A 16,328-nucleotide genomic window follows, 5' to 3' on the forward strand; every position below is an offset into this window, starting at 1 on the left:
TGCATTGAGGAGTCACTGTTAGAATACCTTCTCCTCCCCCTAGGGAGTTTTAAAGTGGAACTCTCTGTACAGTTTCTGAATGTCTTGCTTGTGGATCTTGCAAAGGAAAAGGAACCATGAGTGTGTGGCCAGCAATACTAGTTTGAAGTAAAAAGTCTGGCATGTGGAGATTTGTGGCCTTCAGCTCTCTTCCTTTCTACAGAGTGAATGCTCCTCATTGGGTCTCCTGTGAGAGAGAGACTACTACTAGATGTTGAAGGACAGCTTTCCAAATACAGATTTCTCAAACCACATGGGAGAGACTTGCAACAGTTTACTTTGAATTAAAGATTTCATCTTTCTATTTATGTGATGTGCTTTGCACCCAGCAGGGTCCTGAGAAGTGGGAGCAGAATGCTATTCTGATATATAGATTTAAGTGTAGATGTTTTATCTTGACTGTGTAGTACATTGCCCTGAGCTCCACTTATATAATAAAAATATAAGAATGTCATCACGTTGCATTTGCTGGATCATACACAGGTTCTGCTGCATACTATAGCATGACAGGCTGCCTAGGTGAGCTGTGGACAGGCTGCAACAGCCCGCCAGTTTCACTGGATCTTCAGCCTTCCAGGTCTGGGACCCCTGCCTCTGCGATTCAGATCCCCAGGCTGGCATCCATTGCTACTGGTCATCTTCCTCCACCCCACTCAACTTGGGGATCTGATGCTTCTGCTGCCACTACCTGGTCTCCAGCAGGAGGGGGCAGCTTGGGAACAAGGAAGCTAGTCACAAGTGGTGGCCAGTTGGCGTAATCTTTTCATGCAGCCATCAATTCCCAGGCTGGCTTGCTACAGCTTCTGAATGCTTTCCTCTTTCCCATGGTCCTCCTCCTGCCAGATCATCCTAATGGTGGACTGGTGAGGGCACGAGAAGCTCTAAGCCTTTTACGATACTTCCTGCCCTCCTCCCTTGTACAGCCAACATGAGGGAGAGGAAAAGGAAAAGCAGGATCGGTAAAGGCTTTGAGGAGCTCCCTAGGGGAGCAAGGGTGGCTGCATCTAGTATATAATATATTTCATCTTACTGCAATCTTAGGTTTGGTAAAACAATTTTACATAGTATTCATTTTCTGCCCCCCCTCCCCATTCCATGTGTGTTTCTCCCACTCCTGCTTCTTTCTTTAAAGAAGAAAGCTAGAAGTTTGATAAGAAAGCAACTATACTCTGTGGCTTTATGTTCTTGCCCTACACAATCATGAGAACCCAGCACAGAGAGAAGCAGCACTTCTCCAAGTGGAGAACTTGGCAGGTTGCATCTAAGATGCACTTCAGTTCAACTTGAAAGTCAACAGGGTAGCTTAAGAGTTTCTTTTGCAATAATGATACAGCTGCAAGATCACTGGAACTTGTTTTTCCTTCCATGTGTTAATTTAGAGCAGAGGTCAGCAAAACATTTCAGCAAGGGGCCAGTCCACTGTCCCTCATACCTTGTGGGGGGGCCCGGACTATATTTTGAAAATAAAGAAATGAACCAATTCCTATGTCCCACAAATAAGCCAGAGATGCATTTTAAATAAAAGCACACGTTCTACTCATTTAAAAACACGCTGATTCCAGGACCGTCCGCGGGCCGGATTGAGAAGGCGATTGGGCCGGATCTGGCCCCCAGGCTTTAGTTTGCCTACCCATGATCTACTGTGTCAATGGAAAGGCTCGTCCCTCATCAATGCTTCTTTTGCTAGCGATCCCTGGACAGCTCTCATCTCCAGATCCACCACAGTTGGTCATATCTGAAGAGACAGCTGCTGCAGGGCTAAGGAAGAGGCATGTTTCCAAACACTGCAACTCAATAATTACGGTAGGAGCAGGCAATTACTGGATCAAATGTGTGGAGGAAGGAACCTCATTTGCAACCGTACCCAGGATCAACCAGCAAAAAGCCAAGTTTGCTGCTCACATGCCTGTCTCACTCATAAGGTTTTGGCACATGGATAAAAACCAGCTGTACCCTCCCTATAGCTGTACCTTTGCCTTATCATCCCAAGCGGGACACAGGTGGTGCTGTGGTCTAAACCACTGAGCCTCTTGGGCTTGCCGATCGGAAGGTTGGCAGTTCAAATCCCCATGACAGGGTGACCTTCCATTGCTCTGCCCCAGCTCCTGCCAACCTAGCAGTTCGAAAGCACACCAGTGCAAATAGATAAATAGGTACCAGTGCGGCGGGAAGGTAAAAGGCATTTCTGTGCGCTCTGGCTTCCGTCACTGTGTCCCGTTGTGCCAAAAGCTGAACCAGAAAGCTGTCTGCGGACAAACGCCGGCTCCTTCAGCCTGAAAGTGGGATGAGCGCCACACCCCATAGTTGCCTTTGACTGGACTTAACCATCCAGAGGGCTTTTACCTTTACCTTACCTTTACCATCCCAAGCACTCCATCACTCCACAAATTATTCCCCCAATTCAGCTCAGATATCAGAAGTGTAAACCACCACCACTCAACTTTATATGTGATTGAGACAGATATGTGAATAAACAAATGCAGCTGTTTTGTCTCATCTAGTTGGGCCCTCTAAAAACCCTATTAAAATAAAAGTGGAAGATCCTTCCATTGTGGCTATATTAACTAACTCTGTAAAAAGAATTGAGAAATCCCAGGTGCTCATCTGCCCCAGAATGTTCAATCACAGCAACTGCTGCTCCAATCATGTGCCGTTTTACTTACTGTGAAAGCACAGTTTTAATCCAGAGATAACACTCTCCAAGAACTGCATAGTGAGTCTCTCAAATACTCCAAGGCAATGTAAACTGGGTTAGGGCTGGTCACTTGGAGATAAACATCTTTGTGAGACAATTATGAGGACTGCATATACCTCCTAGCAGGCCTGTTGCAGAGCTTGTCTGAGGCCCAGGACACGAGTCTTGTTCCTGGCATGACAGGATAAGTGCAGCATGCCCTTAGTTGGGGGCCCTGAGCAGCTTAGCCCTCCAAGGCCTGGGGCAAATGTACCCAGCTGTCCACTACCATCCCTTCTAGCCCCAGAAGCAAACACTTCTTTCAGAACCATCCGGTATAAACAGGCTTTTCCTCCTCTCATTCTTAGGATTGGTTCCAACAGAATTAAAGCACTTAGCAAAGTGCAATAATATAAAACCTATAAACAGGGCCCCAGTGCATTCTAAATAAAGTTTCATTTAAGCCTTTCCCCTTGACAGCATGGCAACATCTCAGAAAGATAATACAGTGGTGCCTCGACTTACAAATTTAATCCGTTCCGAAGGCACCTTCGTAGCTCGAAAAATTCTTAAGCCGAAAAATGCCATTGGAAACGCAATTTCCCATAAGAATGCATTGGAAACGAAAAAATTCGTAAGTCAAAAAATCCCTATCTAAAACCGCCACGGTTTTCTTTCGGATGTCGAGACATTCGTAAGCGCACAGCCATTACCCCCTTGGTTCTCAAACCACTCGGTTCCTGAACGTTTCGGCTCCCAGACGTCAAAAACCCGGAAGTGTTCCAGTTTTTGAACGTTTATTGGAATCCAAAGGTCCAACAGGGCTTCCAATCTGCAAAAAGCCTAGCTGTCAGTCAATTGGGAACCGCGCCTTGGAATTCGAACGTTTCAGAAGTCGAAAGACATTCCGGAACGGATTGCATTTGACTTCCAAGGTTCCACTGTAATTTATTTCACCAAACGCTACTAGTGAACTAGGCCTAGAGATGTGAAGGCCCGGAAAAAACCCAGAAATTTTCTGGAAAAACCCGTTTCCCCCCATTTTTCCCCTGAAGCCTTTTTTGTTTTGTTTTTTCGAAAAATTGGAAAATTGAAAAAATAAATAGATTATGGAATGTTTTATTTTAACATGATGAATAAAATGTTTTAAGATAAGGGGTTCAAATATTTTATAAATCATTTTTAAAAAATATGTATGGTATCAGATTATTCTAATTTCTGTGAGGACAAGCAAGTCCTAGGTTACAAACTGAACTCTCCAATGCAAGAACAAGATACATTTCTTCCTTTAGGAGGTGCTGTTGTCACCAGAAAAGAAAAAGGTTTCAGTTTTGTTTTTGTATGCATGTGATATGCATCTGTTCCTCTTCACTAGGCCTCAAAGCACTGGAAGAAAATATAGAGCAACAAAAACGGCCTGAAAGTATAGGTGTTATCGTGTCAATCAGAGAAGTGTTATGAAAGGGAGGGGAAATGAAAATATTTTAAACATTAAATGCTGGAAAACAGTCTTTAAAAAGTGAAATAAACTAATTTAAGCATATAGTAGTAGCTAAAGTGGTTAACAGACCACACACATCAGTGTGAGGAAATACATAAGGTCTCATGGGCAAAAACATGGGAGGTGGAGTAAGCATGTTGCATAGCAAACAGTGATGAATGACAAGTTAAATTTCAGTTCCTGTTTGGATACACTATATTTTTAATATGCTAGTTGTGATAATTTTATGCCCATTAAAATTGTCCATAGTTATATTTTATGTTTCTAAAGTAACAGAATGACTTTCAATCTGGAAAAGAAAAAAAGTGCTAATGTAGCATTTTTTCAAATTTTCCCAAAAATTTCCGTTTTTCCCTATAAAAAAACCGGGGGGAAACCGGGGGTTTTCCAAGCTTCAAAATTTCCAGAATTTTTACATCTCTAACTAGGCCCAATGTACAGACAGTCAAAAGCTTTGTTTTTGTTGACAGTATCATCAGTATTTTGACTATTATTAATACTCAGTTTGCAGCAACTAGGGTAACTCACAAAAGAAATATTTTACATCTGACAAGGATGAGAGGCTCTTTTCTGCTTGTAGAGCTTTAAATTTTTAGTTGAAGTGACCAGTAATGAAATATGCACTTTTAATATAGAAGTCTTATCTATTTCAATCCTCAATTGTGTGTGTGGAAGAAGGTCAACAGAGAGAGGCAGAAAGACTCTTGTGCCATCTTTTCCACTTGTTGACGATCGCTGCAAGTATTCTGCAGCCATTGATGTCTGTTTATAATAGGCTGAAGAGATGATACTCTTCAAATTTTAAAGGATGTAATATGTTAAGACAGGTCAGTCTGTGGTAACTCCTACACTTGACCCCTTTATCTGCATTAACCCCCAACGGCACTACGGATAAGCACAGCCAAGCATTTTCATGGTGTACATGACATATATATCACGGTGGATAAAAATCGATGATTTAAAATAAATAAATAAATAAAATCGGATATTTTTATTTATTTATTTAAACCAGATTTTTAAAATAAAATGCTTTTGCTTTTGGAAGAAAAATCTTTCTAAAGATAGTTTTCTATTTAAGTTACATTATAGTCCAAACGCTATTCATCAGGAAATAAGGATTTGTTTCAAGTTTTTCATGTGTGCTAAAACTCAGTCTGTTTTTTTTTAAAAAAAGTTTAACCACATCAGTTAACAAACATGGATACATATGCTATAATGTTATTGCATTAGTTACATAAATGTTTTAAATTGTTATTAAGGAAATGATTACGGTATTTTTCTCCTTCCAATAAAGTCCAGCAGAAAAATTGTCCAAATATAAACAGTTAACTTATTAAACCTCACAATAATTTCATAATTATATGCCTATGTATTTCTAATAGTATAACCAAATCAGTAATTTTTGATATAACTGTAAAAACTACTCTGAAAATTTATTATTCCAGAAATGAAACCTTCCTCTGGTTATAAATATTAATATTATACCAGCAAGAGTGAGTCTTTCTGTAAAAAAAGAGATTTTAATAAAGTCTTATTGACTAGTGATTTAAATCGTGATTTAAATCAAATCCACCCTGACACACACACATATTGAGAGCAGGTATGATGCGGTGAATAGAGTGGTTGGTTTTTAAGTTGAAAGGTCTGGGTTCTAATCACTGCTAGCCCCTAAAACCACATTCCCAGATTGACAAAGAGGGCTTGGCAGTGGTTAAAGGAGTTAAAAAATTTCACTATTTCCTTTATGGCCATCCCTTAACTATCGTTACCGACCATAAGCCCTCCTTGGGACTGCTCCGGCTCACCAGATATTGCAGCTGGAAGACTTACCTGACCAGCCCCTGCACATGAAAGATGTTGCCACCGTAACAGCGGACAGGTTGTTGGCCCATGTTGCAGAGGGGGTGGGGAGGGGGTGGCCCAGAAAGCCAGGACCGGAATTCTCAAGCTTCACAACACGCAAAGATGAGTTGTCGACACACAGGGGATGCATATTGTGGGGTAGCCGAATCATAGTCCCCCACCTGCTTAGTAGAAAGGTCTTAGAAGGCCTGCACGTGTCCCACCCGGGAATAGTCAGGATGAAGGCATTGGCCCGCAGCTACGTCTGGTGGCCAGGCATGGACGCCGAGATAGAAGGCTGGGTCAAACACTGTGAACCCTGCCAAGTGTCGCAGCCAGACCCCCTAAGGCAGTGGTCCTCAACCTTGGGCCTCCAGATGTTTTGAGACTACAATTCCCATCATCCCTGACCACTGGTCCTGCTAGCTAGGGATCATGGGAGTTGTAGGTCAAAAACATCTGGAGGCCCAAGGTTGAAGACCACTGCCCTAAGGCACCAGTACAGTCTGGGAATCCACACAGTCCCCATGGTCAAATGTGCACATAGATCTTGCAGAGCCCTTCCAGGGCCGACAGTTCCTCATTGTGGGGGACTCACATTCCAAGTGGCTCAAGGTGACACCCACCTCAACCACTAAGGAAGTTATTCGCCACTCACGGCTTGCCGGACACTCTGGTGAGTGACAATGGAACCGCTTTCACTTCGGCAGAATTCCAAGAGTTTGTGACTAAGAACAGAATCTGCCACGTCAGGTCAGCTCCCTTTCATCTAGCCACTAATGGCCAAGCGGAACGTATGGTATGCACAACTAAAGAGGCACTCAGGCGTATAATACAGAGAGTCTGGACCCTCCGTCTAGCAGAGGTTTTGCTGGCCCAACACATAACCCCAAGCGCAGCGACTGGCCGTAGCCCAGCTGCGTTGCTAATGGGAAGGAGGCTCACCACTCTCCTGGATCGCATACATCCCGACAGGGCCTTAGAGCAGTGACCATCTACCGTGGAGCGAAAGGTACCTAAGGGGTTTGCCCCAGGGGATCCTGTATATGTACGGAACTATGGGCTAGGACAGAGTTGGGTACCGGAGACCATTGGCCGCTGTACAGGCCCGGTTTCCTATGAGGTGGGGCTGGAGGGTGGACTGGTTTGGAAAAGACACCTCGACCAGATCAGACCCCGGTCATCTCTCAACCCAGTACGTCCAGCGAAACTACAGGGCAGCGCAACAAAAACAGCTGGTGACTCAACAAACTGGGACAAGTGGGGAGACGGAGGATTTGCCGCCCACTGAGACACCTCAGCAGATCGATCTCGGGTCGGTGTCCACAGCAGCCCCACAACGGGCAACACCTGCGGAACCCATAAACTTGGACTCCACGCCAGTTTAGGCCGCATCACAATCTCAGCAGGAATCGGGCGGGGCACCGGACTCTGGTATTGGCCCCTGGCGGTACGGCAGAGTTTCCAAGCGTCCAGCTTACTTGACAGACTATGTTCACTGAACTTGTAAATTACCAAGTGAGAAGACTCATGTAACCATTATGCTTATATGTCAGCAGGAACCATTACGAGTAGTGCTGTAAATAACGAAACCACTATGATCATAACTAATGCCTTATCTCGGTGGGGAGGGATGTTATGTATTGGTGTATATAGTTTCCCCTCAGGTCCTTGGCAGTTTTTTAGGAGGGAACTTTAGGAGGGAACTATGAATTAGATTTGATACATTGTTTGAGTCAGCTGTCTATAAAAGCAGGCCGGCTCATCAGTCAGTTCAGTTCTGTTCCAGCTTCCAAATACTAAAGAGCTGCTTTGAAGAATTGATGTGTCGTCTACCCACTATTTAACAACAGCTTTCTCCTAAACATTACCAGAGAGTTCTTTCATCTTCTTCTGAGCTTACGTACTCTATTTTCAGATGAATGCAAGCATCAAAGCACACAACCTTCAAAAGATTACCTAGTCGACTGCTCTGCCCTTAAAAATAGGAACAAGTACAATAAAAGCATTTGGGACATGCACACATTTTATCTAATCGATTTCAAAAGCATCTAGAGATAAAGTATAATTTGATGGACTCTTCCAATGCACATCCATTAGCATCATCCTGAAGTTTTCTCTTCTTAAATGTGGGTACTTTGAGTTATCTTGAATATCCCAAGTTAATACACACAACCTGCTAATTTAGTTTCATTTTGTTAGAAATGAAAACTCTAAAGCTTACTGCTTCCGTTGTTCTCCTAATTTGTAAATACAGTATACTGCTGCAAGAGAAAAACCGGATGTAATTGGTTTCCCTCAGATATAAACTTTTGTTAATTATCCAAGAATAGAACAAAACAGACCAAATGCAAGTCAATCTGCAATTAAAAGCGCTTAAATAGTTCCTTACAGAATGGTCTCATTACACATGGGAAATAAATACTTGACATCTGTCCATGTGACTTTCAAGTTTAATATGTCAAGCTATCTGCACTACGTTTGTACATTTGAAACTGGAGCCTAAGCATTTTAAAAAGATGCCCATCAGCATACATTTTATGGCTGCTCTCTATGCACATTGACAAAAGACAGCAAGAGAAGTCACCACTGGAAGTTAAACACCCCAGTTTAAAAAAACCTATAAAAAAGCTTAAACTTTAACATAAATAGTCAGGTCAATATTTATATTCCATTTTGATATTTTCATGAAATTCTTAACTGTGTCCTAACTGAGACACCTCTGCTATAAAACTATTTATAATCTAGGCAAGTGATATTTCTATCATTATAAAGAAATGGGAATTCAACTTGCCAGTTTCCAGCAACAGGTTTAATATCACCTGCTGAACAGATTCCCCCAAAGAATCCCGGAAACTGGTAGTTTACCTCTCAAAGCTACATCTACAACAGGCATCCCCAAACTGCGGCCCTCCAGATGTTTTGGCCTACAACTCCCATGATCCCTAGCTAACAGGACCAGAGGTCAGGGATGATGGGAATTGTAGGCCAAAACATCTGGAGGGCCGAAGTTTGGGGGTGCCTGATCTACAAGCTACATAACCACATCACTAGTTAACAGGTTAAAAAGTGACTATCCTAACACTTCCCTAACTACAATATTTAAAACCATGCCTGTTTCAACACTGAGTAATCAGAGGCTTTTGCACTACATTAATACTGAACACATACAAGCATGACCCATTATGCATGGTGCAAGCTCCATTTGTGGCAGCACTCCATTTGTGGAATTCTCTTCCCATGGAAGTATGTTTTTCCTCCTTGTTGACACACTTTTCAGCCTGAACACATATCTGTTTGCTCGGGCTTTTGCAGGACGAAGGTTATTCGGAGTATCCAAGTTAATGTTGATTATTATTTTCTTGTCTGCTGAGTTATAGAACTTACTTGGTTGATTAAGTATTTTTGCTATGAACTTTTTAGATGTTAAAAGATTTCCCCTCCCTTTTTGTAATTAATTGTATTTGATTTGATTGGGAGACTGCCGACTACCCTGACCCAGTATGGGAGGAAGGGGGGTATAGAAGCAAGACAAATGAATGAACAAGAGTTCTTTCTGAACCAAGACTCCTCTCAGGAGTACAAGGAAATCGCAAAGGTACTGAAGTTTTCCACGCTTGACTCAAATTCCTGCCCACCTTCTGCTGCTTGGCGAAAGAAATACTGCTCTGCTGGACCCATAAATTATACTTCTAAGAATGTTTTCAACCAAATACAAGTCTGTACATGCACAAAACACTATTAAATCTTGATTCCCCCCCCCCCCGAAACACAGGTGAAGTGACAAAACTCTTCAGGAATAGACCAAATGAAAAGATAAAACCAGCTTAGCCATACTTCTTCAAAGGAAGCAGTGAATGATAGCTTTCTCTGACATTCTTTCACAAAGTTATACGTAATAAATTGATCTAAAAAGATATACAATTTTAGAAGTGTATCTGTTAGTTCAGCAAAAAAGGAATCACAAGTCTCATATTTCTGCAATCAAGCCTGTGTATGTGTGTACACCTTTGCCTCTGGGCCAAACTACATTGAGGCTAGTTCAAGTTACCAGAATCTTTTTCACAACTGTAAAGGGAGAGGAGAGGAAATCAAGTTCAGGACAGCAATGTGCAGGGAGGTGTGCTTAACCCTTTTCTCTTGCTCTGCAGTTCCAAAGAATTTACGACGACAAACCAATTGGATTTATACACAGGGGAATCCCACCCCCCATGGAATGTTTTCTGCACAGCTTTGTGATCTCATAGAGACTACTATTCCAATTCTCTCCCTATTGGCACATTTACAGAGCAGCTTTTACTCAGAAGTAAATCCCACTGTACTCAATGGGGCTTTCACACAGATAGGTGTGAGCTTTTGGCACTTGTTTGGATTGAATCAGACAATACTGGGTTTGGTGGGGATACTCGTAGCCCCCAGATGGACTATCAATTACTCAGCTTGAAGGGCTGTACAAAACATGTCACTTGCGGTACAAAACAAGTACAAAACTTTAGCATCAGATTGGAGGGGGTCCTAAATTTCAGGGTTCCCATTTAATAAAGCTATAGGTGTGTGCTGCACTACGGCCTTAAACATCCCAGGCTCTAACTGGTAAAAGACAGTTATTAAGCAAACAATTTGTCCTGAAACGCTGACATCGAATGTGGAGGATTAAACAGTCAATTAAGACAGCGAATTTAAAAGTTACTATTGAAATACGTCACAATTTTATCTGTTGTAGCCAACTTTACCACACCAAGTACAGTGGTACCTCAAGGTTACGAACTTAATTTGTTCCGGAGGTCCATTCTGAGGTGCTCTTTCGCTAATGGGGCCTCCTGCTGCCACTGCCGCGCAATTTTCGCTCTCATCCTGGAGCAAAGTTTGCAACCCGAGGTACCACTGTACTTCACTTTGAGCAAGATGTTCTATAGGGCAAGAGCAGGCAGGAAAATGAAGCACAGGATCTCTGGGCCATGGCACCAATGTCAGGGTTTGTTATTGAACTAGAGAAGTAGAAAGTTGCAGAGCTTCCTGTAAATGTAGCTCATGTGGAGCCACATGACATTCAAGTCAACAAGTACAAATTCAGTCACTTGAGTCTTCTTAATACCTGTTCAAAATACGTACCACCAGAAGATGTTAGCTTGCTACACCAACCAAAAACCCAAGCATCTCTTTTAGTGGGGAGAATGATAGGATCTTGCCCAGGCATCCCCAACCTTTGGCCCTCCAGATGTTTTGAACTACAATTCACACCATCCCTGACCACTGGTCATGTTAGCTAGGGATGATGGGAGTTGTTTTTTTACAAGAGTATTGCTCCTTGTTCTTCCTTCTGTCCCTTGCCGTCTCACTGGCTTATCTGTTCAGATGTTATAATGGCCCTGGAAACAGGGCCAGCTCACCCATGAGGCGACCAAGCCACGCATTTGCTGCTGCTCACATGTCACCCAGCAGAGGAGGTCCAGGTGATAAGAAACAAAGGCAGCTGAGAATTAGCATCTTCCACACCAGAGACACACAAATTCTACAGGTAGCCTACTTGAAACATAAAGGCACATAAGAAACCACCTTATTTAACCCAGCATTTCCCTACTCTTAGCAGCTCCTCTGAGGGCCTAAAAAACAGAGGGTCTTTCACAACCTCCTGTGAGGTCCTTTTAACTGAAGAGGGAAAGATCAGAAATCGGACTCTCTTCTATATGGAAAAACTTGGCTCAACCCTACCATTCAAAATCAAGCCAGCCCTCTTCCTGATCCAAGCCCTCTACACACAAACACACACACACACAGAAACTAATGGCACCTAAATATTGCTTATTGGTGTCGGTCAGGTGCCTTTCACTGTATACTTTTTGGTGCCTGCTGAAGACCTTCCTATTTAGAAGCAAGCCTACTCAGATGTTTAAGAAAACCTGCATGAGGGGTTGTTGTTTTCCTTTAGGAAAAAAATCTGTCTCAGTCTATTCTATTCTGGTTTCAAAACTTGCCGTGTGTGTTTTACAGTCATGGTTTGGCAATCGTAAAGAAGCGACGGCTTTCTTATCCTGCCTGTTTTTTGGCAGACCACTCTTGTTTTCCAATTAATTCTCACGCATGCACGCCCGCACCCAAAGGAAACGGAGCGGGGTCAGGCAGGGAGCCCTGCACGTGCGGAGGGGAAGGAAGGGAGAACTTCTGCCGGGCACCGCCAGCTCCAGCAGGGCTGAGAGGGACGGATCCGGCATCCCCCTCTCCCCCCGCCCGAGGGAGATGCCGCCGGCGGGACACCTGCGCGGGCGGCGCAGGGAGGGAGCCGGAGGCCGGGGCCGCTTCTGCCTGCCTTTCCCCGGCCAGCGCGGGACGAGGCAGAGGAGGAGGCAGCCGCGGGCTCCGAAACGCCCGCCGGGCGGGCAGGTGCGGCCACGGCAGGTCCTTCCTTCCTTCCCCCTCCCCGCCCGGACCGGCCACCTCAGTCAGGAGGACACTCACGAATTTCCGGGACTTCCCGCCTCCTCCTCCTCCTCCGGGGTCTCCTCCAGTCACGGCCGCCGAGGGGGCCTCGTCTGCGGGGTTCTTGCTCTTCTTCCTCTCGCGGCCGGTCCCGCGCGCGGATCCCCCGCCGCCGCCCTCCATGGCGGGGCGCGAAGTCCGCCCCTCGCTGCCGCGAACAGGACGGGGGGCAGCTCGGATCTCCTATCCCGGCGCAGTCCGTCAGGGAGTCAATGAGCGAGCGAGAGAGGGAAGGAGAGAGGGAGGGAGGAAGAGGCAGAGCGAGGAAGGCAAGCGACTCCTGACAGGAACGGCACTCGACGCCCACCCGACGGGACCTCTCAACGGGCGGGCAGCCGCGCCTGCCGAACTCCGCCTCAGCCGGGTTCCGCCCTCCGTCACAGTGGCTCGCTCCGAGCGCCGGCCCGCCTTCCAGGAAACAGGCGCCCCGCCCACCGCGGGGACGTCGCCACGTGAGACGCAGCCACGCCCCTCGCCTCCCTCACCCACACCAGCGGGAGAAAAAGGCGGTTGGTAGGCAACCAGGAAAGCAGAGAGATAGGAAAATGGTGTAGAAGTGGGGCATTCGCGCTCGGAGAAACAACTTCAAATATCCTTTCGGCGCTATCTTTCTCTCTTTGCCTGCCAGTCGTTCTCTACTATGGAGAAAGATAAAGTGGCAGCAAAGGTATCACGGGTTGGGGGCGGAAATCTGACCTAAAAAATTATTGCTATTATTGTTAAATTTGTATAGCACCCTTCATCCAAAGATCACAGGACGGTTTGCAGTATAAACACACACAAACACACAAATACAAAACACACATACATAGCATAACAATAACAATAACCAAACTCCCCTGCCGGCACATTATTATAATAAAACAAAGAACTTTATTTGAACAAGCTTGCTTTCAGCTCCTAACACTCTATCTGAACATTGTCTACTAATGTTGTTGCAGATTAGGGGGGAGGGGGGTTAGGCTAAGGTTAGTTTATTGTTCTCTTTTCGCTCTTCAAAATATGGCAACCCTATCAGACATGCCCTTTAAAATGTTTTAAAACTTTTTTTTCACTCAAACTAAGATCTGAGTTCGTAGTAGGGGTTGGGAGCCGTTGCTGCCCATTCAGAGCTGCACTGTTGGGTTTTGTATTGGGTTTTGTTTTTTCCCCAGTCACTGTTCATGTCGTGTCCTTAAAGCATTTCCAAAACCAGCCCTCAAATTGAATGCCGTCGTCCATTTCGCCTTATCCTATTTGATGAAAGGTGCAGTTTTCCGCCTTCATAATGTAAAAACAGAATTTCCCCCATCAAAAACGAAATGTGTATCTTTTTGAAGTTTTTGAAGCCTATGGTACCTCTACACTTTCTATCTCTAAGATGGACATTTTTGGTAATGAGCAGAACTTCCGCTGCTCTCCCTTCCGAAGCCACAGAGATAAGGAAAGGAAAGCGAGGCATCGCAGAAGAGATTTCCGGGTTCCGAGTGGAAAAACTCATTTTAAAACATCCCCCGTGGCCGAGGAAGCAGCTACCCGTAGAAATCAAGAGAAACCGGGTGGGGAGGGGGGTGTAGTGGGGAGGGGGGTGTAGTGGCACTGAGATAGAGCAGCAGCAGCATGTCCACGCCTAAACAAACAGCCGCAATAAAGGGCTGGAGTCTTGCTCTTTTTGTTTTTAACTTCTAAAGCTAGCCCTGCTTGTGCAAATTCTAATGCCAGTAGAGCCCAAGATAGCCTGGAGGAACAGCAAAGGAGTGTTGCTTGTGGAAACAATAGGCTGAGTCTGGCTGACATGCAACATGCCTCTTAATAGTCCAGGATAATACTGCAGGTCAGACATGGGGCCAAGGCTGGTTTAGATTTCCAACCAAAGCTCCCACACACAAAACCAACAGTTGCAACAAGTATGTATCAATTTCCTTAAATTGCCCCTATGGTTTAAACCTAAAGGTAAAGGGACCCGGACCCCCGACCATTAGGTCCAGTTGACTTGTGACCAACTCTGAGGTTGCGGTGCTCATCTCGCGTTATTGGCCGAGGGAGCCGGCGTACAGCTTCCAGGTCATGTGGCCAGCATGACAAAGCTGCTTCTGGCGAACCAGAGCAGCACATGGAAACACCGTTTACCTTTCCGCTGTAGCGGTTCCTATTTATCTACTTGCATTTTGACGTGCTTTCGAACTGCTAGGGACCGAGCAACAGGAGCTAACCCCGTCACAGGGATTCGAACCGCCGATCTTCTGATCAGCAAGCCCTCGTCTCTGTGGTTTAACCCACAGCACCACCTGCGTCCCATGGTTTAAACCTAGATGGCTTTAAATACTGCAGGCAGGATGTTGACAGGGTCTAGTTGGAGAGCCTGGGACTTTGCAGCTGTCCATCCATGCACAATTCAAGGTGTTTATGACCCATAAAGCTCTAAACTGCTGAAGAATAAGTTACCTGCCCATATGCCGAGATCTTCAAATCAGGCCCTGCTCTCTGTCCCAGTAGCTCATAAGTGTTTGAAGGGAACTCAAAGGAGGGCCTCCTCAGTAGGTGCCCAGACTCCAGCACTGCAAATTCTGTCCAAGATAATCCTCTGCCAAAATACACCCTTTATTTAAAAGTCTTAAAAAATGAAATAGGATAGTCTTTTGTGTCTTTTTTCATAGCTGTGTTTTAATTTTAAAAAATTACCTGGCTATTATTGTTTATCTGTTCTTAGAGGACTATTGTTTTTCTTAATGATTTACTATGTATTGTACTGTTAAATTAGGGTTGCCATATTTTGCCATGTACATGAAAAGGTGGGCTAGAAAAGAAATAAATAACTTGGAAATAAAGGTATGCTGCCATTTTGGACCCCCTCTTCCCACAGCAGCTCCAGCACCAACCCCCCATGAATCAGGGGACCCCAGGGTGCAGCCTCTGGCACTCTGCAACCACAGGGGCTACAACCACAGATAAACATTTGCAAAGTGCTGCATCCAGAGATAAACATTTGCAAAGTCCCTGGTCCATAAGCATGGAATGCTTTGGATCTTAACCAATATCTAGACCGTGGGGAGAGCCTGTGGTTTGGGACTCCATTTCCATCAGCCCCAACAAGTGCAGCCAATGGTGAAGGATAACAGAATTGAATCACATAGAGTTGTAGGGTTGGAAGTAGCCCCAAAGGGATGCTGGATGCTGGAGTACCAAGCAACCTGCGGGAGGGTCAGCACAGCTCCCCCATGCTGTGGTCATGGATTGAGATTATGGCTCATGATGTTTTAGACTCTTTGAATGGTATCCATAGTGAAGCATACCAGCTGCACACACACGTGTACAGACAAACTGTTTTTAGGACACACATTTCTTTGCTTTTGCTTCTTTTCTTTTCTTTTTTTGCCCCATTGCGGAGTCTGTAAATGAAGCCATTATCTAGAACTATGACATCTTGTCATGCTATTAGCAGCAGTGGGACTAGTTATGTACCAACATGTCAATGTTTCGTTCTGTTCATTTTGCAGCAGTCACGTTCTTGACGTTCTTGGATGAGTATTGCTATAGATATAATGAAAAATTTATTTTTAAATTTAGATGTTTCCATCTTACATCAGTCATTGTAACTTGTGCTCTAATATTCTAAGTTTGAACTACATACATGGATGAGCAATATGAGATCAGAGGAAACTGATGTTGCAACTAGAACAATGTCATTTTGGACACGTCTGGGTGAATAATCCTTCATTTCAACATACTGTCTGCAGTCTTGTGGTGAATATTGTTCCTGTCTTCGGAGGCTTAGGCTGCTTGAACACAGCTTTACAGAACCTCGCATATGTCCTT

The 16,328-nt window shown here is 44.6% G+C and overlaps 1 protein-coding gene across 1 annotated transcript in view; it reads right to left on the reverse strand.

Moving 5' to 3' along the window:
• DIAPH1 (diaphanous related formin 1) overlaps nt 1-14,514 on the reverse strand; it is a 93,542-nt gene extending 79,028 nt beyond the window's left edge. Inside the window, exon 1 of the mRNA XM_088675044.1 lies at nt 12,513-14,514. Within this exon, the coding sequence (XP_088531170.1) occupies nt 12,513-12,656 (144 nt within the window). The 5' untranslated portion in view covers nt 12,657-14,514. The remainder of the gene's footprint in view (nt 1-12,512) is intronic.
• Nucleotides 14,515-16,328: the final 1,814 nt, after the last annotated feature.

Source organism: Zootoca vivipara, chromosome 8, assembly GCF_965207765.1.
Source record: "Zootoca vivipara chromosome 8, rZooViv2.hap1.1, whole genome shotgun sequence".
Lineage (NCBI taxonomy): Eukaryota > Metazoa > Chordata > Lepidosauria > Squamata > Lacertidae > Zootoca > Zootoca vivipara.